The 25,951-nt window shown below is 36.0% G+C and overlaps 1 protein-coding gene across 1 annotated transcript in view; it reads right to left on the reverse strand.

Moving 5' to 3' along the window:
- The window catches only part of MYO3B (myosin IIIB), a 186,012-nt gene that overhangs the window by 71,635 nt on the left and 88,426 nt on the right, over positions 1-25,951 (reverse strand). The window contains exons 18-25 of the mRNA XM_032190017.1: positions 25,621-25,831; positions 24,184-24,331; positions 23,786-23,939; positions 21,779-21,867; positions 20,030-20,159; positions 4,815-4,894; positions 1,691-1,711; positions 453-530 (exon numbers count right to left, since the gene is read on the reverse strand). Coding sequence (XP_032045908.1) covers positions 453-530; positions 1,691-1,711; positions 4,815-4,894; positions 20,030-20,159; positions 21,779-21,867; positions 23,786-23,939; positions 24,184-24,331; positions 25,621-25,831 — 911 coding nt within the window. The remainder of the gene's footprint in view (positions 1-452; positions 531-1,690; positions 1,712-4,814; positions 4,895-20,029; positions 20,160-21,778; positions 21,868-23,785; positions 23,940-24,183; positions 24,332-25,620; positions 25,832-25,951) is intronic.

The raw sequence follows: 25,951 nt of genomic DNA on the forward strand, positions 1-25,951 counted from the left end.
ACCTGTTTGATTTGAACACACTGGATTGCTGCTAAAGTTTAACAATCTGTCTGATTTATAACAGTGCTTGCAAAAGATGGATTGTTTTCATTATTATAAATGAGAAATCCTAGCCTTTAAAAGTAGGTATGCCTGAGTTGAAAGCCTTAGTAATGGCAGCTATTTGCAGTCTTCTGTTCATAAAAAGACCTTTCCTAGACCTTCAGCATTTTAGATAGAAATATTCTAGATTCTAGATCCTATTACCAGTATACTCTGGTGACACCAGAAAAGAACCAGTATGAGAAAAGAAAAAGAAAAGGAGTAAAAGAGAATTTACAGGTGACAAAGGCCTCACAATAGAAGAAAAATATTCTCTTATTTTTCTGTCTGATCTCACAACCCCACAAACGTTTCCAAGATATCTGCTGTTCTTATCAACAAATTATTTGTCTAAAATTTAACTTTTGTACCCTAAAATAAGAAGCCATAGTTTGTCGCTTCATGTTAGTTGTTTCCTCAGGGTGTCGCATAACCTCCATTGTGTCAACCTGGAAAACAAAACTCAGATGTTAGAGGTGTTCCAGAAATACTGCAAACCCACCACACCTTACCCAAGAGAGCTAGGTACGATATTTCTTATGGTCATTCTTTTAGATGTGAATGCTTCAGAGTATTCAGGGCTGAGAATTCTATGGCCCTAGCAGCAATCGCTCTTTTCCAAACAGCTTGGCGTCCCAAACTCATTCACAAAGCAAGAAACCATATTTCATGTTTGTCTTCCTACATGTTAGACCACTGCCAATGCATTTATTTACTAAGTCTTCCTAGATGGACAGGCTCTTCTGGTTAGGGGGTGATTTCACACTTTTGTCACGATAGGATATTGCTAGGCCAAGCAGCCTAGCAACGAAGCAGCCGTCAAGATGCAATGCCTTATGAACTGATTTCTAAAAAGCCTTCCTTAATCTTCTTATCACTGCCGTGAACTTCATTGGGTCTTATTTTCTATGTAAGAGTTACTAGTTTTGTAATGACCTGGAAGTAAATTATCAAAAAGCTGCCTCATTTTGCTTACATGTGGAAAAACGTACTTGTCAAATAAGACGTGACAAACAGAGTAGGTAACCGCAGAATGTATGTCTTTTCCTATCTGGTGTTGTATTTACCACTAATTACTTTAAATTATCATTTTGATGCCAAGAATTTCAGCAGTCTCACCCGGCTGAACTGCCTTCAAATACCACTTTTTCAGCATTTCTGTAGAGATGACAGGAGTTATTTTTAGAGGGAATACATGGACAGCAAACATATTGCTCCTTGTATATTTTAGTTATATTGTCAGTACAGCTGTTCTTATCAAAATGAAACCAGAATTTATGAATGAGTATAACCATGGTTACCAGTCACAAGCAGATTGTGTTGCTGTATTACAGCTCAACAAAATTAAAGAAAATCAACCAGCATTCTGTTTGCACGGAGCATTAACAACATTTTAGCATTCACTTGCATTGTGGTAGTTTACCATCTGCTCTGACCAGGTGGCATTTGTATAAACCAGATAATGCTGTTGTCAGCACCTGTGCTACATTTCCTGGACTTTGCTCCATATGATCATTTCCAAAACTGACTGACTTAAGACCACTCTTCTGAACACTAAAAGTAATTGCTGAAAGATTACAGTTTTCAATAAAGTAGCTGTGTGTCTTACCTTCAGGAGATATTTAGGAGACTGCATGCAAAATATAAAGGAAATTAAGCACTAAGTAGTAATAGATCAAGAAAATGGATTTTGTGTTGGGGAAGAAATCAAAAGAGAAAAAAGACAAGATTCAAATTAGTGATGGTACAAAGGGAAACAGATTTCCATAAGGGCAACCATAAAAATTTCAGTATGGTTTTGTAATCTGTGATGTTTTAGCCCAAAGTGGTGTACATGCACTAGTACACATCTCAAACTAATACATGGGAGAAAAAAAGATGCAGTTTGATTTCAGTTTTAAGGGTAACAGAAAACACGGTAATGTATGCCAGTAAAAAAGCCTTATCAGCACAGACAACATCAAACATCTTAAGAGGTCATGTGACAAAGTAAACATTAATGACCTAAGTCAGAACAACAGACGTGTCCATGGGGAAGGATATGGGAGTGTTTCAAAATTATCTTAGCAAGACAACTGCTTTCTGCGCATTGATATCTAAATCTCTGGTAAAGGTCAGGTAGAAGACAAAGCAGTGAAAACTGACAGTAAGTTCAGAATAAATGGTAACATTTACTGTTAGAAGACAGACAATTTAATCACAAAGAACACCAGCAGCAAACACATAGTTTTCAATGTGTTTCACTGTAGTGAAGCCCAAGTGCCCATGAATTTGAGCATCTAAATTGGATTCTTTGCTGTCTAGAAAAGCGTAGACTCCTAATGATATTTTCATTGGAGTTTCAGCACTTGTGATCTCTTAGTCATGTTTGGAATATCTGCTGTCCAATAAAGGGTGAGCTAATGCTCTACCGTTTGGGCAGTATGATAACATGAGCATCTCCCTTTCACAGCTACTTATTGTCACCAAACTGGTAGAATCTTATGATCTTTAAGACTGATACTCTGTCAAATATGGTTTACTACAGTCTGCTGGGTTCAAAAGGGTTTTATTTTGGTTTTGTTTGGTTTTGCAGGGGGAAGGGAGTGGGCACACAGAAAAACAGATGGTCAGAAACATTTACAAAGGAGGATGTAATATGACTTTTCTCAGAAAAACAGGCTACAACCAGTATCACGAGATTACTTTTTCTTTGGGGTTGTAAAGTCAGACCTGTGAAATCTGTAAGGACCAGGACAAATTTCAAAATCTTCTTGACTAGAAACATCTGAAGGTGGATTTTCTTTGATAGAACATTGAAGCTGGGCAGATTTTGCTCTAAGAATTTTAGAAGTTTTATCTCTAGTTAATTTATAACATTGTGAGTATATGAAGTTATGTGGCTTTATGGTACGGCAATAATCACGTGTATAACAGGCAACTGGCTTTATCATAACTGTCTTGTCAAAAATGATAGAACATAATAAGAATGTCATGATATAATCTTGTGTTTTAAATCACTAGCTGCTCTTTTTAAGCTAAAATGAAGAATAGTCCAACAGTTTTGTCACATTTTTACGTGACAGTAGTCGTGACGTATATACATTTATGTGATTACAGCTGAAATGGAAAACAGCTGACCTAGAAAAGACAAACTGTTCCATCACTAAAAAGAATTGCTTCTAATAGTTTTGAAACAGTATTACAAGAATGATTTATGATATCATGTCACCTTATGAGGTCACTGGAAATTATTGTTTTCACATATTGGCTACATCTGATGTTGGCATGGTATGAAATAGTATAAAACTGATAAATACATTAAGCAAAAAAAAGCTCATAAATTAAATCATAAGTAAAAAAATCCAAACTTCCAAACAAAATTATGGCACTTTTGGATTTGTTTTATAAAGTGTAAAATAGTAATTTAAAATATTGTTCCTGAAGTTATAATTTCATAAAACTTGTATTTTTTTCAGCTAAAAACTGTATTAATTAACATTTTCTGAATAGCACTGTAGTTCTTATGCATGTCTTTTAAATCCTTCTTTAAAAAAGTGAAGGGTGAAAAAAAAAACAACATTTAAACACTACTTAGTATAACTGAATATGTTTATTAAAGCTCTAAAAGTGAGCTGCTCTATTCCATTCCAGCTGTAGCAATAAAATGCATGCTTACAAAGGTTCTGCTGATATAAGCTGGATGTGGAAGACAATTTTTGTATAATACAAGAAAATTGGACAGACCATAATCTGTCCTTCAACACTGAAAGCGTTTATACCAGAAAGGAAATAAATCTCTGAAATTCAAGTCTGTGTTTACAGGTATAGTGAAGGATATAGACGTATGGGTGACTCACATGAATTACTGCATCTATATTTGAGCATGAGCTACTTATGATAACAGAAAATGGAAAAAAAAAAAAAAAAAAAAAAAGAAACAGAAAACCCTAAACATAAAATGCTGTAGACTTTTGAACAGTTGATGTTATCACATTTTAAAATTTTTGTTTGTTTTGTAAAACAAGCAAATAAACAAAACCAACAAACAACTGACTAAGCAAACTTTAACTCCCTGAAAGTGGGGAGGAAGTGCAGATGCTATCAACTTGAGGCACAACAGTTTTCCTCACATATTAAGTGAGCTCAGTTGGTAATACTATTAACTGCCATAAAATCATCCCATCCTTTTGCAATTATGCCACATACTCTTACGGCAAAATCCAACGGCATTTAAATTTCACAGTCATTCATTTAACTCTATTAGGAATAGTGGTTTTGCTGAGTGGTTCTTTTCTGGTTATTTAGCAGTTACATATGTCCCTTGGTTTTTGATTTTTAGGTTGATCTGAAGAGGAATAGATCATTTTGCCATTTTGCCTTTCATATGGTTAAATGCACTAATAAAATTCTACCTAACTGAATCTTTTTCTAGGCTAAAAATTGTCAGAGAAAAACCTTGAACCCACCGAAATCAAGAGGAATAGTGCTACTGACATCAATGTTAACTGAGATTTTACTCCAGAATTTTTAAGATTAACCAGTAGTAAAGTGATTCTTCACTGGATTCTACAGTAAGGTTCTCACCAAAACCAGAAACTGTGCTCCCAACTAAGGTATGTTTTCTGATTTTAAGATAGACTCTAACTTGGTAAGATCTCCTCTATATACCTACATCAGCTAAGCATTTGAACCGTAATCTCACTGTACCATTTCATATGCAATTACGTCTCTTCAAAAGGACCACTACTAACCTTGATACGCCCAGCGCTAAGCTGTGAAGGCAAAGACCTAGATGCTGCTGTCACTCTGGCTCTTGCCTGTGCCAAGTTACCTGTTTAAAAAAAAAAGACAGAAACACTGCAAAAACTGTTCAGGAAGCTTAGCGGGGAAAAATTCATATGGTGAAAAATAAACTTGCACAACAGTAGTAAATATATCAGGCCCCACTACACTTCTTCCCCACCCAGCTCATTACTAACTGTGCCTTGCAGAGCATTCAGCATGAGCATGACAGAGAGAGCAGTGTTGATTTAAAAGGGAGGAAAAAGTCAGTGATAAGGTGGCATGTCACTGACCTTAGCTACTGAGCTGATGAAAACAACGACAGCACAAAGGGATACAGCTCAATCACTAGTAATCAATTTCTCTGTGACTCATTCAGAGATTTAAAGGAGAAAAAGACAGCAGAAACAATCTTGTTTCTATGAAATCATGTGGATCCTGAAGTGTTTAGACATCATCTTAAGCTCACAAACTAATGAAAGAGATGAGAAAATGATAAGACGGTATCTTTTCTTGACCTTTTGACATATGGGCCTACTTAATCCCCAATCTTATTGTCCCTTGGGGTTTTTAAAGACTGACTCAATTCCTCAGGCAAAAAACATTCTGTGGTGTAAACTGAAAGATGAGTGCTTTTTTTTTTTTTTTTTGCTTTGTTTTTAATTGTACAGTATGACGTGTCCTAAACTTTTTCTGCTGTACTTGCAGAAAGCCAAAGTCATCATAAAACAGCTTTTCAAAATAAAGGCTCAGAGAAGAGAGAGGAAGTGATATGGGCCTGTGCATATGCACGACACTCTGTATATTTCAAAGTTTTAGCAAGTCTAGCACAAGATGTCCAAATGTTTTCTCTGGCTATATCTTCAGAGGCTAAACTGTGATTAATAGCATTGAAAGAACCCTTTGAAGCAGGATTGGTGACATCAAAGCCCTAATCCATGGGTGGCAGGATTTTTATAATGAGTGGGAAGCATTTTAACACATTTCAAAGGATTTACAGCATGAATAAACAATAGGCCTCTGCAGATGTACCACACACCTTTCAGAACCAGAACACATAAATAAGTGTCCATTTTAATTTAAATGTAAATAAAGTGTTAACACTTCTTTCAGATGCTAAGTGCCTTGTTTGCATCAACTCCAGTGTTTAGCTATTTGCTTTACAGAAAGACAGTAACTCTAAGCAGTCTTCAGAGTTTTGATAAACTATGTATTACATAACTAGTAAGGAGGCAGGATGGGAGAAACAAAAACCAAGAACACTTAATCGCTGGTAGTTCTTCCATACAGAAGCTGAGCAAACAGCGTCAGCGTACCACTGAAGGGAACTTTTGCTCTTCTCTGTGAACACTGAAAATACCAAGCTCCTGAAATAGTCTGGGGACCAACAGTGAGAAACTGCGATGACATTTTTTAGAGCAATTCAAACATTCTGTATTCATTTTCAAAAGTATTTCCCTTTTAAGATGCTGCCATTAAGATTGTCACACAGAAAGTACGCCCATGATTTTGGAAACTGCTTTAGGCTATAGTGTTAATGTTTATGAAAACTGCAAGTCTGTTTTGAAAATCTTGTGTCTGTATACATACATGCATACTTACACGTATTTGTATTTTGAAAGTCACATATATATGTATGTATATACATATATGGCATATACATCTGTCTAAGATTAAAACTAGGGTTTTAATGAGCATGTAGTTGGCAAATATATTTTTCTCTTAGCTGTAATTTTGATATTTTTCTATGTAAGAAGTTGCTGATTTGAGCCCTTTTTTTGGCTAAAGTAGAAAATCTGGAAAGGTTGTTTTGGCTATGCTTCAGGTTAGCAATCTGAGTCTTCTTTATGCTTGAAAGCCTTGCACTGGAGAACTAATGACACTATATGGGGTAAAACAGCAGAGCTGGAAGAAGCAAATATGATTCAGATTGTTTAAGATTACTACAATTTTGCAGCATTTTATAAAAAGTTACAAAGTTGTAATAACCAAACTAAATATAGAATGATAATATAGTTGTTCAAGGTTTGCCATACTCACAGCTGGCACTAGGTTAATACCTAATATCCCTGAGCTCTCCCTGAACTTCTCATGCAAAACTAAAACTACACTTCAAATTTCTGATTTGACAACATGTTTTATTATTAATTATTATTATTATTATTAATTAATCAGAAGTCTTTCATGACTTCACTTACTAAAATGAAACTAACAAGTGGTCAGTTCCTACTTGAAAAAAAAAAAAAAGAACACTCTACATATCATGAATTTGTTAATTAAGTTCATTTTTTCTCGGGAGTAGGCTGAAACTACATTTTTAGGTCATATTCCCAATTTCTGCAAGTCCTGTGGTAGTTGACTAATTCCAGTTTGACTGCAGTAGTTTTCAAAATTTCTTCAAATATACTTATATAAAATATGCTATTATTTTCAGTACTGTAATTGATGTTCAGAAGATAAAGTTTTGTATTTATAGGCAGAATGGGTGACAGCAACAAAAAAACAGCAGGTACATTCTTTGTTCTTTACATTTTTATTTATTTATTTATTTATTTTCTTCAGCTGGCCATATTGCTGTCTGTTTTCATTGTACTGAAAACAGAAATCCTGATTACATTTTAAATGTTTGTAATCTGCTAGGAGAGTTTTGAATTGACCTAGTCAATTGCTGCATTTTGCAGAGAGTTCTAGTATTACTTTCATCTGAGCATCAGCTTTGGCCGGCTATCTTTCCCGTTACTTGCTCCCAGGAAGAAGCTTTTTCAAAACAGAGATTTCCTGGTTTTCTTAGCATTACTCAGAAGACTTCCCCTAGTGTTCTGACATGAACATGCTTTTATAGGAGATTTCAGCTTGATATTTGCCAATTAGGCTGTTCATTTCAGAGCAATAGGGTGCCATATACGTAAAGTGTGAGATCTATACGCGATGTCTGAAACAAATGCTGAATCCCATCTGGCAGTCTTGTAGTAAGTACAGTCAAGCCAGTGCTCATTCACCTCCAGGACTGATTTATTTGCATTTTTTTCAGTGTGTGTGAAACTGCTAGTTGCTCCCTAAGTTAGTTGCTCCAACAATATTGTATTACCTGGTAGTTATATTCAATATCCCATGCATTTCCGAGATTCTATGCCAGTATACATGTTATTGTCTGAATACAGTATGGTCAAAACACATAACTGTTTACCTAGCACAACTGCAAACTGCTACTGGGAAAAGCAAAACTCATTCATAAACAATGATTTGCCGTCTCTTTTACACTCATAATTCCATTTTTCTTATTGGCAAAGGTAAAGAATTAGCTAAGAATAAGACCAATATTTCCTTATGGATTCTAATCAATTCTTATTACATATGTCAAGTGAACTCCTATACAATCTGTTAATTACTGAATTGCAGCACCAGTTGAAATCCACAGAAAAAATGTTACTAGGGTTTTCCTTTCCAGATCAAACACAAAATGATGCTTCAGTAAAAGTTCATGAATTAGTTATTTTAAGTAGTTCATGTTCAGGAAAATTACTATCTGTAACATGCCTGAGCCATTAAAACTAATAACAGGACAAATGTGGCTTAAAAATGAGTCTACATAAAAAGTAACATTTCACCTAGAGTCAGGATGATGTTCATAGTCAGTAAACATTTGGAGTACCTGTCCCTGCATTCAATTTTCATTTACAAGGTCATTTACTACTTTACACACCAGAAATAATAAAATGTTATTCCACTTTGTGAAGAATGTCAATATTTGAAGAACAAATGTTTTTAGATAATATCACAGCCAGTTGAAACTGCCATGGGTTCCTTGAAAGGTTAAACTGGTTAAAGGTTAAGACTGCATTATGCCTTTCAGAATTCTAGCTTCACACACATCACACACATTATATGGTCAACAATTTAGACACCTCCATTTTTGTTTCTTTTTTTTTTTTTTGAAAAGGTGTTTATGAGGGAGGGGAGAGAAGTTAACTGTTAGAATTAGGATGGATCTTTTAAACATGTACATGTTTAATTTTATTCACAGGCATTTCCTTTTCCGTTCAACAGGACTGCTCATTTGAAAGATGAACGTTCCTACCTATGAGCTTGCAGGATCAGAGGCTAAGGTCTCTGGGATTGCTTTATGTCAGTGGGGGAGTCAGACAAGCCCCAATGTTTCTCCCATTTCTCTCTATTTAATAATGTTAAGAATATCATTAATGCTTTGTGAATTTTCAGTCATTAAAGTTTGTGAAATGCACTGAGAGTTACCAACAGAAAGAAGTAACAGCACAGAAGTCTATTCAATCACTGCTAAACTCACTGTGGCAATGCTCAGCAAAAATTTTGTCTTGAAACTGTATAGAAAATCCAACTCTGCAAATACATTTTTCACTCATACCTTGTTCCAGCAAGGTAGGAAAGACAGTGGTGTTAAAGTACCCTATCTCTTCCACTATGCAAACCCAAACAGAAGAAGTTCTGAAAATATTTCAAGTATTTACATAGCACAGAAAGAAGAAATAGGTTGTCTTTTTTCACGTTGGACTTTGGTACCGCTCTCTAGATTTCAGAAAGGCCTAGTCAGCATTCTTGGCTTTTCTCTTGCATCACTGGCACTTACTGTGGAATCTGGTTGAATTAATGATTTGTCCAGCCGTTGACTTTCCACACTAATTAGGAAAGGTTCACTCTAGCTGGAGGTTGCATAAATTTGTCAGTACTTCATTATTCTTAGGTAATGGGCTCTAAAGTAGTATCAAGCAAATATTAGTAATATTAGCACTGCATTTATAATGACATTTTGGTTATGTATGCCATAGATCACTCCTCCTTCCTAAAGTAAAAGCATGCCAGGTAAGAATTACATTATGCTTTGATATAACTTTCAGTTGTGAAGTGCAAATGACTTACAGAGAAAGAGCCTAATGACAATGTCACCTTACTGTACAAGCTGTACCAGGGACATTACTATTACAGAGAGGGCATGCTACAAGCTCCTTCCTTATCCTCATATATTTTATTAATTTCTTTCATGCTTCTGGTTCAGATAAAGAGGGGTTACTTGAAATACCATGTAGATACAGTATAATATGGTCAGAAATGCTACAATGCATTCATATTTCATTGACACTACTTCTAATCACAGCTAAGCACTTGCACTCCAGAAGAGGTACAGAGTCAGACAATGTCTTTCACACACACATATTCTTCTCTGTCTTTCCTTTCGGTACATTTTATCTAGCCTAAGGAAGTCGACTGCTTATCTTCATAATGCATTTTCATCTTCTGCTACTGTAAGACTAAGCTTTTCTTAGCTTGCCTATAAATGACTACATGTAATTTTTTATTGGGTACTAATTTGAATCTGGACACTCACTATCAAAACTATTCTTTTGAGTCACAGGAGCCATTTAAGCTAATCTCGTGCAATAAAAAGCTAAGAATCCAATTTTCTCATATACTACATATTTTACACAAGAATGTATTTATAAAAATACTATCTGTCGAATATAACTATCAATATATACGCACTTCCACTGCTTCTTATTCTGAAAAGAGAAACACTTTCCTATTCAGAATAAGTAAATAATAAATAAGAAATATTTATGTATTTCCAAAATACAATTCATATTACAAAACAGAATCTGATAGCCATGAAAACTTGGAAATGGTGAGCCCTGCCTGGGGATACCCTAATTATAATTGCCTCAGGAACAAAAAAGATGCAATCTTTTGACCCACATCATTTGAAACGAGAATTCTATGCTATAGTGAACTAACAATTTCTGATCACTAATTTGACTTCCACAGAGGTTTTCTTTGGTCTTATTGCTAGCATGAAGTATACATAGATCATATTTACAGTTACTTAAAAGCTTTACATTGCTATACCAGGAGAGGAGAAACTGAATGTAAATTGGGTGCTGTACTACACTCGCTATTGAATACATCACAGACACTTCAGTGGTCGCTTTCCATGCTAGCAAGGCATTCACTGGCAAACAAACAGCATGATGTTTACAGCAACAAATAACTCTGCTTGTAAGCAGGATTCCTGCCTTGTTTAAATATTGTTTTAACACTGTAGGTTAGTAGGCTCCTTGTAGAATGCAAGAGAATAAAGACACTCCTGACAGCAGCTGAGATGAAATGAAGGTCAGACTGCCTGCTGTATTCCAAGATATGTAAATGTACGATCACAGTAAGACAGGTCTTAGTGGTCTAGGTCTTAGTCATTACTAGCTCTTACCCTGACCTAGTAATGACTAAGAAAGCACAAATTATGGTATATAATTTATTACTGACGGTGTCCAAGGTGTTTTTAAAACACAGCCTTGAGTATTAACGGCTACCTTAAGCAACATGCCTGATCTTCCAGATGAATTGAATCAGAGATAGGCAGCCATCTACCCAACTGGAAGTGTGTTCACTAAAATGCAGTCATTTTCTGAAATATCACAGGCACATATGTGATCATGTGACATGCGAGCAAACCTTATGCCATTCTGAGAACATCACAGTCCCATGAAATAACCACATTTACAGCTGGCAGGCAAAGCACGCATGCTATAGTCTGATCATGTGATAAACATGTTTCCAGGTACAGGATCAGAAAAGATCACATGGTTCTAGAAAAGATGGTGGCAAAGAGGGAGTGGATTACATGCTACACATATTCTCTACCTGGCCACAGTCTTGTGGATAAATGTTAGCCACTTCTGTCCAAACACAGGATTAATGGAGTGATTCACACAGTACAGCTGAGAGCTGCCTGTATGAAGCTGCAGCTAGACAAAACTGAAAAAATGAGAAACTGTTTGGAAAAATTAGAAGTCGTGGTGTAAACAATGTTGGAGTTTCCAACTCTCTGATGCCCAGCATTTTTAGTCAGGTCTGCAGCTTGACTAGTTGGAGACCTGACTAACTGGGTGGGGGCTGACATGCTGTCTGCAGCACTGGAGAACAAAGTGACTCTTTTTTTAATCATTTATGCATTGTCAGGAGACATAGGCCATTTCTTTCAGATACGGTCCTTAGTAACTTCCACCCACATCTTTGGTAGTGTAAGATTTGATGCTGTTGTATGTGATCTGCTTGGGACAACAAACCTTGAAATCTCTGAGGAAGAGCAGACAGTTCAGAATGGTGTAGCAAAGCACCTCACCACCAACAGGACACTGACCATTGCCTCCGTACATTGCCCTAGTTCCTGCAACCACACCCACAACTAGATTAGGAGGAAACAACGAAGATGTATTTTCTGTGAAAACCTTAACTTTGAAAAATGCTCCATTAATTTTCAGCATTAGCAAAACCAAACCAAAACAAAAACAACAAACAAACAAAACCCACCAAAACCATCTTTACTGTAATGACCTCCATTCACAGACAAGACTCTTCCAGTGGCACAGAGTCTTCCAGTGGCATCTGGAAGAGTCTGTTGAATTTATGGTTACTAACACATGGCGATTTAGATCTGGCCTCACTCATTATTTTATGTATGTGACAGCCTTTCTTTTGTACATTATGTTAAGATTCTTTTTTTTCAAAAAAAAATTATATGCTTTGACTAGAAAAGTGAAATTTGATTATAAAGAATGTGGTTACCTTAGTATTTTATCTCACTAACACAAACCACTAGCAAGTGTTCTGGTAGATTACCTCCAGCATCTTGCCTCTGGCTATCTCAGAACAACTGTACTCACATACCAATTAAGCTTCACAGTACTCAGTTGAACCTGAGGCCAGAAAAAAAATCTACAAGAACACTGAATAATCAGGAAAACAAGGAGAAGAAAAGGAGAAGTCAAGAACCATGATTTCTAGCCCACCGTTTGCATTTCCATAGTATGTTCATTTCCCATGCAACGTTACAAAACATTCCATGGTATATATTTGATCACTTAGAACCTGCTACTGAAACTGCTCAGTACATACAAAGAGTCTGATTTAGATCCTAATAATGTCATTGAAGTTAGCCCAATGAATTCAGCAGTTAAAATTCAGGCACATGGAATAAAATGGAGGAAAGCTTTCTCTGGCCTCACTATGACTATTAGTCTTCTCAGTGGCTAAAACCCCAAGCTAGACAAGATAAAAAATGGTGTCAAAAACAGGCTTTTACTCTTCAAGAGAACAGCTGTCTTTTAGAAGTCTAATTTAGGATAAAACATGGTTGCAGAGCTTTATGGAAGTCCCAGACCTCCCCATGTTTGAAATCTAGGCATTAATGGCGCTGACTACTCATTTAATCAAGTCTCAAAGGCTTCTCAATGGAATGTTCATTCCTCTGGATCTCAGCACTTCTATGTATTACCACAAATAGCACAAAGTCAGATATTTTTGTGGAAATTCAAAACATTATTCTGATTTACATTTTTATCTCCACACTATAAAACAAATACCCACTCATACAAACACCCACAAACACGTTTTCTGTCTTTGATGCACACACTGACCTGCTATTCAGGCAGTTCTGTTACAAGCTGTCTTACATCAAGCCAAATCAGATCAGAATACTGACCTTTACAGTTTATTGTAGGCTGAAGGAGGTAAGAAAATTTATAGTATTAAAACAAAGTACATAATCATAGTAAGACTCAGACTATGAAATACTCAAAAAAAATGACAAGATCCTGCACACACTTAGATGTTTCTTTTCCACCAAATACACTCATCTCTTAGACACAGTAACCTCTAATTCAATTATTTTGAAAGACTGGGAAATATAAGCATGTACTTTGTAAAGGATACACCCAAAAAAATCCCTAACCATTATAGATATTCAAACCAGCCATGTTATCTGAATATTTAACAAATTTATCTGCTTTATAAAATCACTGCAAAATTTAAGAATAATTGCCCCTCCAAGGTCTGATCTTGGGAACTACTGAATGCCTCCAATGATGTACCAAGCATCTCTGATGCAGTGCCTTTATAGCACACAGTGCCTTTAGAAACTGCCTAGTAAACTACTCGTTAACATAACTACCATACAATATTCTCTGAATATTTCTCCATTTAAATTCTGTGTATGCTGCAGAGTGAGATTCCACAGTCTTTAATATTAAAAGCAATACATGCACTGCCGCCTCAATATCAACATGTTTTGGATTTAGTTAGCATACAATGAAGTGTTAAAATTAATTGTTGTTTATTAGTGTGAGATAACGTCCATTATAGAATTGAGAAGTTAGGTTAGAAACGTGAAAATTTAGAAGATGTCTTTTCTCTTCCAAAAGAAAGGTGAAGAAAAATTATTCTCAAGACTTGTTCTACAGGGGATGTCCTATTACGAATCAGATCAGTAAACTCATCAAGATCTGTTCTTAAACCTTGCCACTTGTACTTTTTTGGGGGGTTCAATTTGCAAGCATTTCAAGACAAGGATCTATACTATGCCTGCTGTCTGTTGCCCATTTTCAATACAATATTATCAGTGAAGTCACATTAAAAATTTTAGACTTCTGCTTGGGCATCGTCCTTTACCAAACATAAGCACAATTAATCTAACTTGGCCTTCCCAGCTGTTGTGCTTACTTCCACGTGGAATTCCAGTGATTCACTGACACTCTACTCATATAGAGCTATTCTCAACAGTAAATAATTGTTATACCTTTCATAAAGCCCAAGGTCTCAGTCCTGCTAACTTTGATCTGATAGATGGTTCTCTTTCTAGAGGAGTTTTATTTTTAGGGCTATCTTCGGGTATGTTTTGTTCGGATCCTAGTGCTAGCACATCTTGTGAGTATCTGTGTACTATACTTGTCTATGAAAAAAAAACCTTAGGATGTGAAGAAAAAGAAATACTGAACTGTAAAATGATCAACTGAAAAACTAAAAAAATGTAATCAAACTCTACCTCAAACACAGTTAAGCTACATTTAATTTAGTTTACTGATGTCCCACATCTGCAACCCAGTAAAGTTCACAATTGTTACATTGCACAGCTGTGGTTTAAAGCCTCTCTTTGCACACAACACACTGGCAGCAAAGCAAAAACGATTAACTTTTATATGCTTTTAACATATGGACCAGTCAGAAGTAGGAAAGCCTCTGTGTTCTGAGTGAAAATACACAGCTTCCATTAACCTGACCCAAATTCTTACAAAATATAAATTCTGATTCATCTATAAGCAGAGAGATTATAATTACAATGGCTTTGTTTCTGATTCATTTGCCTTAGAGTGCCTGCAGTTATCTCTTGGAGGTGAAAATACTAACACAAAAGTGCCATTATAATAAGAATTTATCACAGGATAAATTAGTGAAATTAAGATGTATTCAAGTCTTTTGCTCTATTGTGATGTGTGGAATTAAAAGAAAAAATCCGCTAAGCCCAAATGGAAACATGCTATATTTCAGTGACTCTGACACACACCAAGCCAAGAAAGCTGCAGCTATTTATCACTGGATGAACTGCTTGTGCTCAGTAGGAGCGCACAGTAATGACATGACAGGTTATGTCATGATTTCACTGAAAACACTGGCAAAGCACGTAAGATTTAATTGGCCAAGATTTCACTTTGTGCCCAGTAGAATCTGTTCATGGGGCTGAAACGCAAGAAAAGCCATTTGTTTTCCCCAGGTTCTGACTCTTCATGAAGTATCAGTTGCTAACAAAGTTACAAATAAATTAATACTAAATAGTACTCATCACCTTGAGAAATTGCTAAGCAATGGTGAAAAGTAATTCTTTGATGTGATTTTGCAGAAGGCCCTACTTCTTGTATGCTTTAGTGTGCATAACAAAAACCTAGAACATCTATTTTCACATTCTTTCTCAGCATGTGGTCTGTTGTTTTTTGTTTGTTTGTTTTTAATGAGACATACAGTGTTTATAATTAATTTTTATCTGAGGGCTCTAAGTAGGGCCGAAAATATAAAGGTACGAAGAAAGTGGAGTAAAATCAATGCTGAGGAGGGAAAATGACCTTTAAGCAGACTAATTATAATTAATTTGTTTTTGAAAAAATATATTTTCCTCATATGTTGGGTGAAAATTCTTCCTTGTTTAAATATCCTAACTCTTCAGTGAAGGCTGTGAAAATTTTCACCCCAGTTTTCTCTGACAAATTATGCTCAAATATCTAGGGTGTATGAGCAATGAGCTTATTAACCATGGGTGATACAAAACCACCATAGCACTCTGAATATGTGAGCAATACCCAATGCTACTAAAATTATTAGATATGATGTTGCTATAGCAGTACTGGTGCTCAGCTCTGTATTTATTCTGTGCAGCCAAGCCCAGATCCCACATATCCCTCTCAACTGGGACATGGACATTTCTCTTGGGTTCCTGCTCTGGGAATGGGTAGGCTGGAGTATTTTTCCTTTCCTCCTTCCAGCTAGCAACTCTCCCCAGCAAGGATCTAAGGCAGAACAGAAACACCATGACAAAAGCTCTAAGGGTCTGTGAATCAGGAAAAAGTCTGCAGAGACTGTGTTTCAAGAGTAGAGAATCATACTGTTTCTAGAGTAGAGAATTGTACTGCAGCTTTTCTGATAAAATGAAAACCCTCTTGCACACCTTCCTATCTCCTCAGTACAATCAGGTCAGTTGGGGAAAATAAGGTATGAGAGGAAAAATGGAAGAGGGAGCTACAGTCTCAGCAAAGAGAAAAAGAAAAAAAAATAAAAAATAAAAAATAAAAAATAATAAAAAAAAGCTTTTTAGTCCAAGCAGTCTAATGGTATCAGCATTTAAATGTGATACTGCAAAAATTTTTGAGTATCAGGACTGAAGTCAAATGGTCTGACTCCTCATTGCTACCACTAGTGAATGTACCAAGGCTCTCCCAAATCTTTTCAGTTAAATTGACTTCTATTACAAGTCTTCTCTTTCTAGATTGCATGATTCCTTTTCACTCTGATGCTTTAGCTATGACTGTGATAAACAAACAAGAATGCATGAATGGAAAAGTGCATATTCAACTGGAGTAGTGGTTAGCTTTCTTAAAATGCTCTATTTCTCTCTTGTATTTGGAGTAAATTCTATTTTAGTTTTAGAATGCACAAAATCCTCATCACAAAGAAGCTGCACCTGTAGAAAAAGTGACATATATGGAAACAATTGAGAGAATCAGTAGGTTAAATCAGAGTATGTTCATTCAGCTTTGAGGTTAAAGATCCCTAGAAAGTACAAACAGATTCCAAAACATGCTGAATGTACCTGAGTTTCCACTGAAGGAAGAAAAAACAAGCTGCACACTCTACAAAATTAGTCCCAGAATGTTTGCTTTAAGTTCTGGTGTCTTATATCACTAATTGTGTGCTCTTTTAACCATAAATCACTATTACAAATGTGCACTTAATATCCTGCTGTTAATTTCTGGTTCTTTAAACTACACAGTCCGCTACTATGAAACAGAAGCATTTGTTAAGAGGGGATAAGTATATTTGATAAATTAAAGGGATTAGCACGATCTTAAATTAGTAAAGGAATTTAGTCTTTTTAATATTTATTTTCTTGCTGCTGCTCAGTTTTTGACAGTGGAAGACATGTCACTTATATAAATATACTTCAAACGGAAGACCTTCTCAGGGTGGGAAAGGCATCTTTTTGTTCTTACTGGTATTTAATAACTACATTTCAGTAATTGTCAGACCCATTATAAGTTTCTTGCTTCTGGGATAGCACCACCTAGTGACTCTTATGCATAACGGAGATAGCTGCTTGGCAAAAAACATGTACGCTGCGAATTCCAGAGCTAGTTGTAAGCAGATGTGAGAATGTGCTGTCACTCATCTTCAAACAAAACACCAGAGATACTGGCAGAAGGCTCATTTCAAGTCAGGGTTACCTGGAGAGCTGCAATGTGGCTTCCATGTAAATTATTAACTTTCGCATCAGTCAGTAATCTACAGAAAAGCTGGAGAAAATTGTATCAAGATTATGAATCTTAAACTGTATTTTTTCTGGTTTGCTTTAGGAATGAAGTACATGTCAAGTGGAGGGAAGAGGGCTAAGAGGCAAGGCCAGGGTGTGATGGGACATTTACACAGTCACTATTCTTTTCTTTACAAAAGCTTCTTTGTAGAAAGTTAAGAGTATAGCATTATCCTCCTTTACTAAGCAGAGATGAAGCAGCATTGCCAATACCTTCTGAATTCAGCCAAACCTTTCATTTATCTTGCAAGCTGCCAAAACTAAACCTGGCAACAATCTGATTTTAGAACACCAGCCCCAGCACAGGATGTGGGTGCCAATTATATTAGACAGCTGGAAAAAATAGAAAAAAAACACAAAGACTTTCAAAAAATAGAAATGACATAAGGGTTTTAAGCTATTCTTATAACACCATGCACAGGAGCATATGCATAATAATTTTTAACAGGATGTCCTGTACTGACTTGACAGAAATACAAACACCCAACTTGTTTGAACTTTATGGAAAGGTAGATGTTTTATAACAGAAACCATCCAATTCATTTAAATAGGAAACAAGGAAGGAATGTAAGAGAGGAAAAAAAAAAAGTGGAACTACACCAACAGGGTAAACATACATTGCTGCAATGAAAAGCATCTTCATATTGAATCTTTCATGCATCTTAGGCAAAATACTCAGTTTTGTGTTACTGCCACTGAAAATACCTCTAAAAAGCCAGAGGCGGCTAAGTTTGCATGAAAGCATCAGTGTTCATGTGGCTGTCTTGTTCATCATCAAATTTAAAAATACCAATAAAATCAAATGTATAATATTTACAAAAACTGTGACAGTGTGTTGTAACTGGGAGAAAGCATCTAGTCTGTTTTATTCTGACAATAGCTCCAAGGTATAAAATGGCTGGTAAAGAGGGGTGTGGAAGCACAGTTGAACAGATGCGAGCTTTCTTTTTTGCTTTGCTTGATCGATCTAGCATGAGTAGAAAAACTATTTTTACCAGTCCAACAATGACTCAAATGTCAGAAGAAATATACACAAAGATTCTTTGTTTCCCACTTAGGCAATAAATAATCCTACTCCATCTCAAACTATATCCCCCTCCAACTAAACTTGTCGTAGCTGAAAGGAGAAGCAAATTCCTCATTGGATTCCCACCTCTAAGGGAACTCTAAATTTGTAATTTGAAAGGAGGTAATCCAGAGCCTTCTAATTACAGGAAAAGAGCAGAGATAATGTAAAAGGAATCCATCCTATGTAGAATATAAATGGATATTTTGCTATCAGTTACATACGTGCAAAGAAGGCTCTAATATCTGAGTTCCTCCAAATGTTCCTTTTCTACATAAAAGTCTCAGGAGAGGTTGAAGGCAATACCAGAAGCTGTAATTGGCTATGACGTTTCCAGAAATCCTATGCAAAGCTGCTGCACGGGCACAAAACTGCATCTACAACCTATGTACAGCAAGCCTATATAGCACTACCTAATGCATATATTTCTGCTAAGAGTATTTTTGATACTCTTATGTTATATCAGACTTGCTTATGTTATATCAGACAAAAATGATTTTGCAATCTAAAACAAGACATTGCATTTGGATTATTCCTTATTACTACATCTATTTATTATCCATGATGAAAAACGAACTTGAAAAATGTGGAAAGCATCGAGTGACATTTTTAATGTGTATGTTTCTTGGCTTCTTGGCATGCATACTGCAGAACTATCATTCCAGCTGTCGTACTGGATTACTGGTATTCTGGCATAAATCCATGGAGTAATCAATTTTATTTAGCTATTTTATTTAGCCATCAGTTTTATTTACCCATAGATCTGTGCACTTTTGTGTAAGTCAGGGCCAACAAGCTTTAACTAAAGTGAATTAACTAATCCTAGCAGATTAGTAACTGTACTTTATAATTTGTTAGAAACTTCTTTATGTATTGCATTGATGAATCTAAACAGGTGTGTATTACCTCCAAACAAACTGTCTATGCTACATGATTTAGAAACTCTAAGACATGTTGCACAAGAACCTATCAATCAAGAAAATTCCCACATTCTCATACTGCTCTGAAAATGAGTTCTGGCCTTGCGTACCAGATAATTTCCCTTCCTCTGGAATACATGCCTGAATTAATACCCACATATGTAATAAATAAATAAATAAAATAGTATCATAATTTGGTATCTGGGAACTTTATACAGCAGAGCTGAAAAAGAATGGCAGAGTTTTATCTAGAAATAACTAGATTTTCAAAGGAGGAAGTAGCTGAAAAGATTGCAATGTCAGCAAAGCTGTTGCAGAAAATACCTGTTTTTGTTAATGGACTAGAGAAGAGCTGCTGAAGAAGTTTGTTCTCTGAAGTTCGCAACACCACCACTATGTCAGCAGGAAGAGTGTCTCTGTTCTTCTCAAGAAATGCACAGGCATCATACAATACCTAGCATGGAAACAGAGTCAGACAAGTCACCAGAAAGGGTTGCCCTAAAACTACCATGTTATTTAAAGTGTGAACAGTCAAGATGACCTTGTAGACCAGTTAGTTTGGCTCTGACAAGCCAATGAGTTATCCACAAAAGATTTAGAAGTGTACAGCTACAGCAATGTCTTCAAAACGTGAACGGCCTAAAAAAACACCTATATTCATGATGTTATTGCAGATCAAATTTGGTTAAATAGCTTTACTCACATTATGCATTATATTAAGGTTTGCCACATCAAAGTATGGTATGCATGAAGCAATATAATAGAGAACTCATTAAAGCTTAAGTTGACAGTTTACATGTGAAATAAATGGTTCTCAGGTAGTCACCATCTATATGTTGTCTGCAACAAACTGTTCTGTAACTAGATCTCTTGGAGGAACAGGAGTAAAATTCAGATGCAGGTCAGTATCAAGGTGCATTAAATAGGCTTCTCACTGCTTCTAAAATGATAGTAGGAAAACTTTCATCTAGGACCTTTCTTTCACTGTGCTAGGGCATATCAGTTTTGATTCTTTACTCTCCAATGCTTCAGTAGGCAAAATTGCCTTTTAAAAATGATTTAAATTGTATTTTATAGAAATTAATGCCTGGCTATTTGTAATCATACATGAATTCTTTAATTTTGCTTATCCTTTTTTTTTTAAAAAAAAAAAAAAACTGCACTAATATTTACACTAGTTTTATTATTACTAGCAACATTCCTTACTAGCCTAATTCCACTGGAGTCCACTAGTTAAATACAAAGAAATTGAAATGCTCTCCTACAATGGAGAACTACTCAGTAGTGGTTTTATGACGTGGTCATTTGGGTATGAAGAATTTAATAAACCTGTGTGAAGTTTTGCATTTATTCCTACGAGGCCAGAAAGCTGGACTAAGTTTACTAGAGCATATCATAAAATTTTTGACTCTGAAGAAGAGACTTTATTGGTAACTATAAAAAATACATGGCTATTTCATTTTGACTTTTTGTTTATGAATGAAAATTTGCAACTGAAATCACAAGTAAAGCTCATGTTATATGAAAAAAATGGACCTTTAATCCCTATATAAAATAACACATGGATTGCTGAGAACAAAACAGGTTAGGTGCTGTGGAGTACAGTTGTGTGTCCTAGCAAGAATTGCTCCAGTCAGTCTTTCCAATGCTTTCAATATGGGATTTAAGTACTATGGGAGATATTGTTACATGCTGCCTTTACACATACACGTTACCTACAGTCATACACACAATTACCATGGCATTCACATGATGTTAACAACTCTGTAGCCTGTAGTAGCCCGACAGTGTTGCTCCTTTAAAAATATTGTAGTGATGTTGCTTCTGGTGCCAGATTTCTTTCAGAATAAAAGGCAGTTAATGTCTACCAAATTTCTGAAGAGATCCTAAGGATAGGTTCTAAAATGGACTACTTCACACAAAAATTTTATTATAGATTTTAGGTTTTCTAACTTTATCATCTTATCTGTAAACTTTCTCATTGTTATATGAGGGAAGAAAAAAAAAAAAGCAGTTACTTTGGATAAAACAGATAATGACCCCACCACTAAATAAAAAGTCACATGGCCCTACCTTCCCAGCATAGTGCTGAATACCAAATGACAGTTCCACTCCTTTTGGTCTCCAGAAGTATTTGCATCGTAAGTTATCCTCAAATTTATCTAAACATTTGAGAAGTGACATTGATAAAAATGAATAACAGTGGCTAAGTAAAATCACCATCCTAATTAAGGACTGCTTGCTGCTATAGTGCTATATACACATGCATTATCAGATTGCCCAGTAACAGCTGTGTGCCATCTTCTTCGTGCTTTCTTCCAAGCTATTACTTTTGAATACAACAACTCAATCAAAACTAGAATGTCTTTCAAATTCCTACATTAATGCATAGTTTTGTGCATGGAAAACTATTAAATAATAGGGGCTAATGAGAAGGTGTGAAAACTTGTTATATTTTGCTGTGAATTTGCTTTCTATATATGTATGTATGTACATTAAGGTTTGGGGTGCATTTATTTCAAAGCTGTGCACATATCTGGCCTGCCTAAATGCCTGTTATTTTTATTTTCCCCATCTTCCTTTCCCCATCCATTTAGCTTTGTGTATCATGTTTTAAGTATATGTCAATGTTTTCAGGCCATCTCCCATTTGCCTTTGGACATCTACGGGAAAAGATGCTTCTATCCAAAGGGCTTTCTGTTTCCTGTGACACACTTCTGAACAGCTGACAGAAAAAGAAACACCACTTGCTATGCGGTGTCTTCTTTGCTCTGTGATGTTTCATACTCTTTTCAATATTTTGTAATGAAATTAGTGCTGATACTGTGAAACTTGCTATTGTATTTCTTTATCTGCACTTGCAACTAGAGACCCGAGGGAAGAATCAATTAATAAAATTCTCCATCATGTTGTGTAGGTCAGACAATATAATTATTTTTTTCTAATGTTAGAATCCACTAGTATTTTTCTTAGGCTTTTTTTTTTTTTTTTTTCTGTTAATGTGTAACCAAGCTTGAAAATCCTTCAATTTAAAGCTAAAAGAATTAAGTTTAGAATTTAGCAGGGAGGGAAGGGTTGGATGCAGAGTGGGGGAGAATTAATGATTGCTTGGTACATCTGGAAAGGGCAAAATATCTCAGTTGCTATCTCCTTCAGGGATTCTGCTCTTCTGTGTTCTCAAGATATTAGTAAGTTCTAGACGAGAGAAAATGCCACTGTCAAAGTACAAGTTCAATATTAACTGTTTTACAGGACCAACAGGGAGGCTCACAGCTTTAGTACACAAATAAGGACTGGAATGAAACCATAGCATTCAGTCTGTCTTTGACCTCATTTCAAATTGCAGCCCAGAAGTGAAAAATCTTGTGCATATATCATGTAATTTACCAGGCAGCTGTTTTTCTGTGACTGAGTTTGAATCCCTGCTGTACATTACATTGAACTGGAACTCTCTGTTACATATCACAGGGAAAAATGTAGCTCTAGTAAATAAAAGCATGACAACAGTTTTAAACATGGCATGCACTGCACGTTTTAAAGTTGGCGCCAAGATTTGTTAAGACATACATAAAATATGCATGAAGGAAAGGTAACATTGTGCCAGATGGCACACCAGAAATAACACACACTTTCTATTTATGATGAGATAATCTGGAGTGAAGCAGTATTTTCTAATTGGATAAACATGGGCCTAGGATCCTGGGAGATCTTAACTTTACTCTCAGTATTAATGCTAAGTCCCAGGGTGGTCCTAGTGCACAAGAATCTGCTATGTTGCAGCCTTCCTTTTATAATGAGGATGAATGCTTCTTGATGTACCTCCCATACAGGGACGACACACAGGTTATTTCCTTAAAACACTGAAAGACGATAAGCCCCTGACACCGGATACGTAAGATAACTTTTGCAATACAAAAAACATGCATCGTGAATGATGAAGCACAATGAAAAACATAGTTAAAACATCAAGCAAAATGGCACAGTCTCAGTAGGACAACTAGGCTAGTAAAACTAAAGTAAAGATGTCAATCCATGCTCACGAAATATATGTTGTTTCCCAGGATTTTTGTTTGCTCATACCAACTAACGTTAGGTCTGTTGCCTGAGGAAATCGACTTTCTTCATCTAGTAGAGAAAGGAGACCCATGGGTTTCTGGAGAAACATATCTAGAAGCGGACGGTTATCCTCATACTCCACTGCAGCAGCATCGATTCCCTCACTCTGATATTCCATCTGCAAAGTTACCAGCACAGTTTTTATATTGAACAAGTAAAAGCAACATTGTTGGGACGTTAATGAGGCACAGCAACACTCTGTGGGCCCCAACATTATTAACAAAACAATAACTACGTTGAAGGATTTGGCCATGACTTATATTTAAACCCCATAACCATTTTATAGTTTATAATGTACTCCTGAATATGATCTATGGGTCAAAATGGCTGATTCAACTAGACTTCATAAGAGTTGAACTTACTTGCTCAAGTGCAAATATATGTTGATTGAAATAAAACTGGATCTGCTCATTAGCAATATTTATGCACAGCTGTTCAAAGGAATTTCTTGCGAAGTTCTCAAATCCAAATATATCTAGTATCCCAACATTCATCCCATTTTCAGCATTGCTGCATGTGAAAATACAAACAAAATTCAGCATGGGCAACACCCAGTTAAAATCAAAATAAACATGGTAACTAAGATTGCATGATCAATTCAATCTGCTGCAAAAATAGCGGAGAAAAAATGTGTTTTAACTTATCAGAAGTTATGCATTTGTTCAGCATCATTAATGGCTTGGTTTTACACTTGCCTTGTACAAATTCCCATGAAGGAAGCTGGAGAATCACAGGTGAAAAGCAGGAGAAAAACTCTTTCAAGACTTATTAAAACAAGTGGTTTCAATAAGCAGATCCCCAATAAAACCTATTGCTAGCTCCTCCACATAGACAAAAGCATCAAGCTCTAGTATAATGTTTTTGCTATACTCAGTGAGCAAGGTAATTTCTACCAAGTCTCCTGCTGTTACAGAAGGATTGTTAAGGGTGTTAGCTTATGTATTCTCATACTACAGTCACACTGGAACTGCAAGTGTGGTTGATGATATTTCTGCTATTTCTGATATAATAAAATACCAAGTAGGAATCTCCAAGTTATCTCCAAGACAAGAAAAATGCAGAACATATTAATGTGGTGCCAAAGCACAGCATTGCATTAACATTATTCTGTGGTAGAATTCATAACTAGCATCATCTTCAAGTTATGTTTGCAATATTTATTCCACATGTCCTACTAGAGTACTTGTTCCCTCCATGCCTTGTCCCAGGAGGGAAGGAGGAGTCTTGCAGCAAGTAGGAGCACTTCGACATCACCTAAGGCATTCTCTTATATCTAGAAATCTCTACAGCTTCTTGAAAAGAGCAAAGCAGCTGGACCAGCTCTTGGCAATTAAAAAAATGTGAATGTTTCTGTAATTTCAAACAATTCAAAATTGTCAATTACAACTCAAGTAGCAGCATAATAATAATCTGAGATCTGTATTTATTACTAACGCATACGCAGAAGTACTGGAATGACTGTCAAAGCGTACTGAAGTTTTCAGTGCACTCCAACTATTTACTGGCTTTTGGTATGACCTAATGTTCACTACATAAGAAGCATCTTCTTAAAGAATTTTATGTTATTTTCGCCATCTGATTTCCGTTGACTTCAGTAGCTAAATTCCACTCAGCTCTTTGAAAATGTTGGGGTTAATGTCCCGGAAACAGAATTCAGTATCACAGCATGAAAGCCATTTTGAAGACTTAGCCAAAATAAACACAGCACCCCTCCCGCAAAATCAAAAATATACAAATGGATGAACCCATCAAAGACTACTGCACAGTAAATACAAATGATTCACCGATGTGTAACTTGCCATATATTTTTATCTGGCTGAAGCAGCGTATTAATGCGATTTACGATCCAGCTGAAGAGCCGGCCATAAAGTGCTTTAGACATGGCATCTCGCACATCAGCTGCTTTGTCCACAGTGTTTGTTCGAATAATAGTTTCCCCACGTGTTACAACACAGTGGGATGTTAGGGCCTCTTGAAGCTCTTCTGACCCAATACTTAGCAGTGCAGCAGCTGAAAGACAGTGAAGAAAAGATATTTAACTGTGATTATGCAGTGGAAATCACTAGCATTGCCTGTTACCACAAGATACAGATTCTCACAGATATAGTCAAATTGCATTTGTAGAATTGA

The sequence above is a fragment of the Aythya fuligula genome, chromosome 6 (assembly GCF_009819795.1).
Source record: "Aythya fuligula isolate bAytFul2 chromosome 6, bAytFul2.pri, whole genome shotgun sequence".
Classification (NCBI taxonomy): Eukaryota; Metazoa; Chordata; class Aves; order Anseriformes; family Anatidae; genus Aythya; species Aythya fuligula.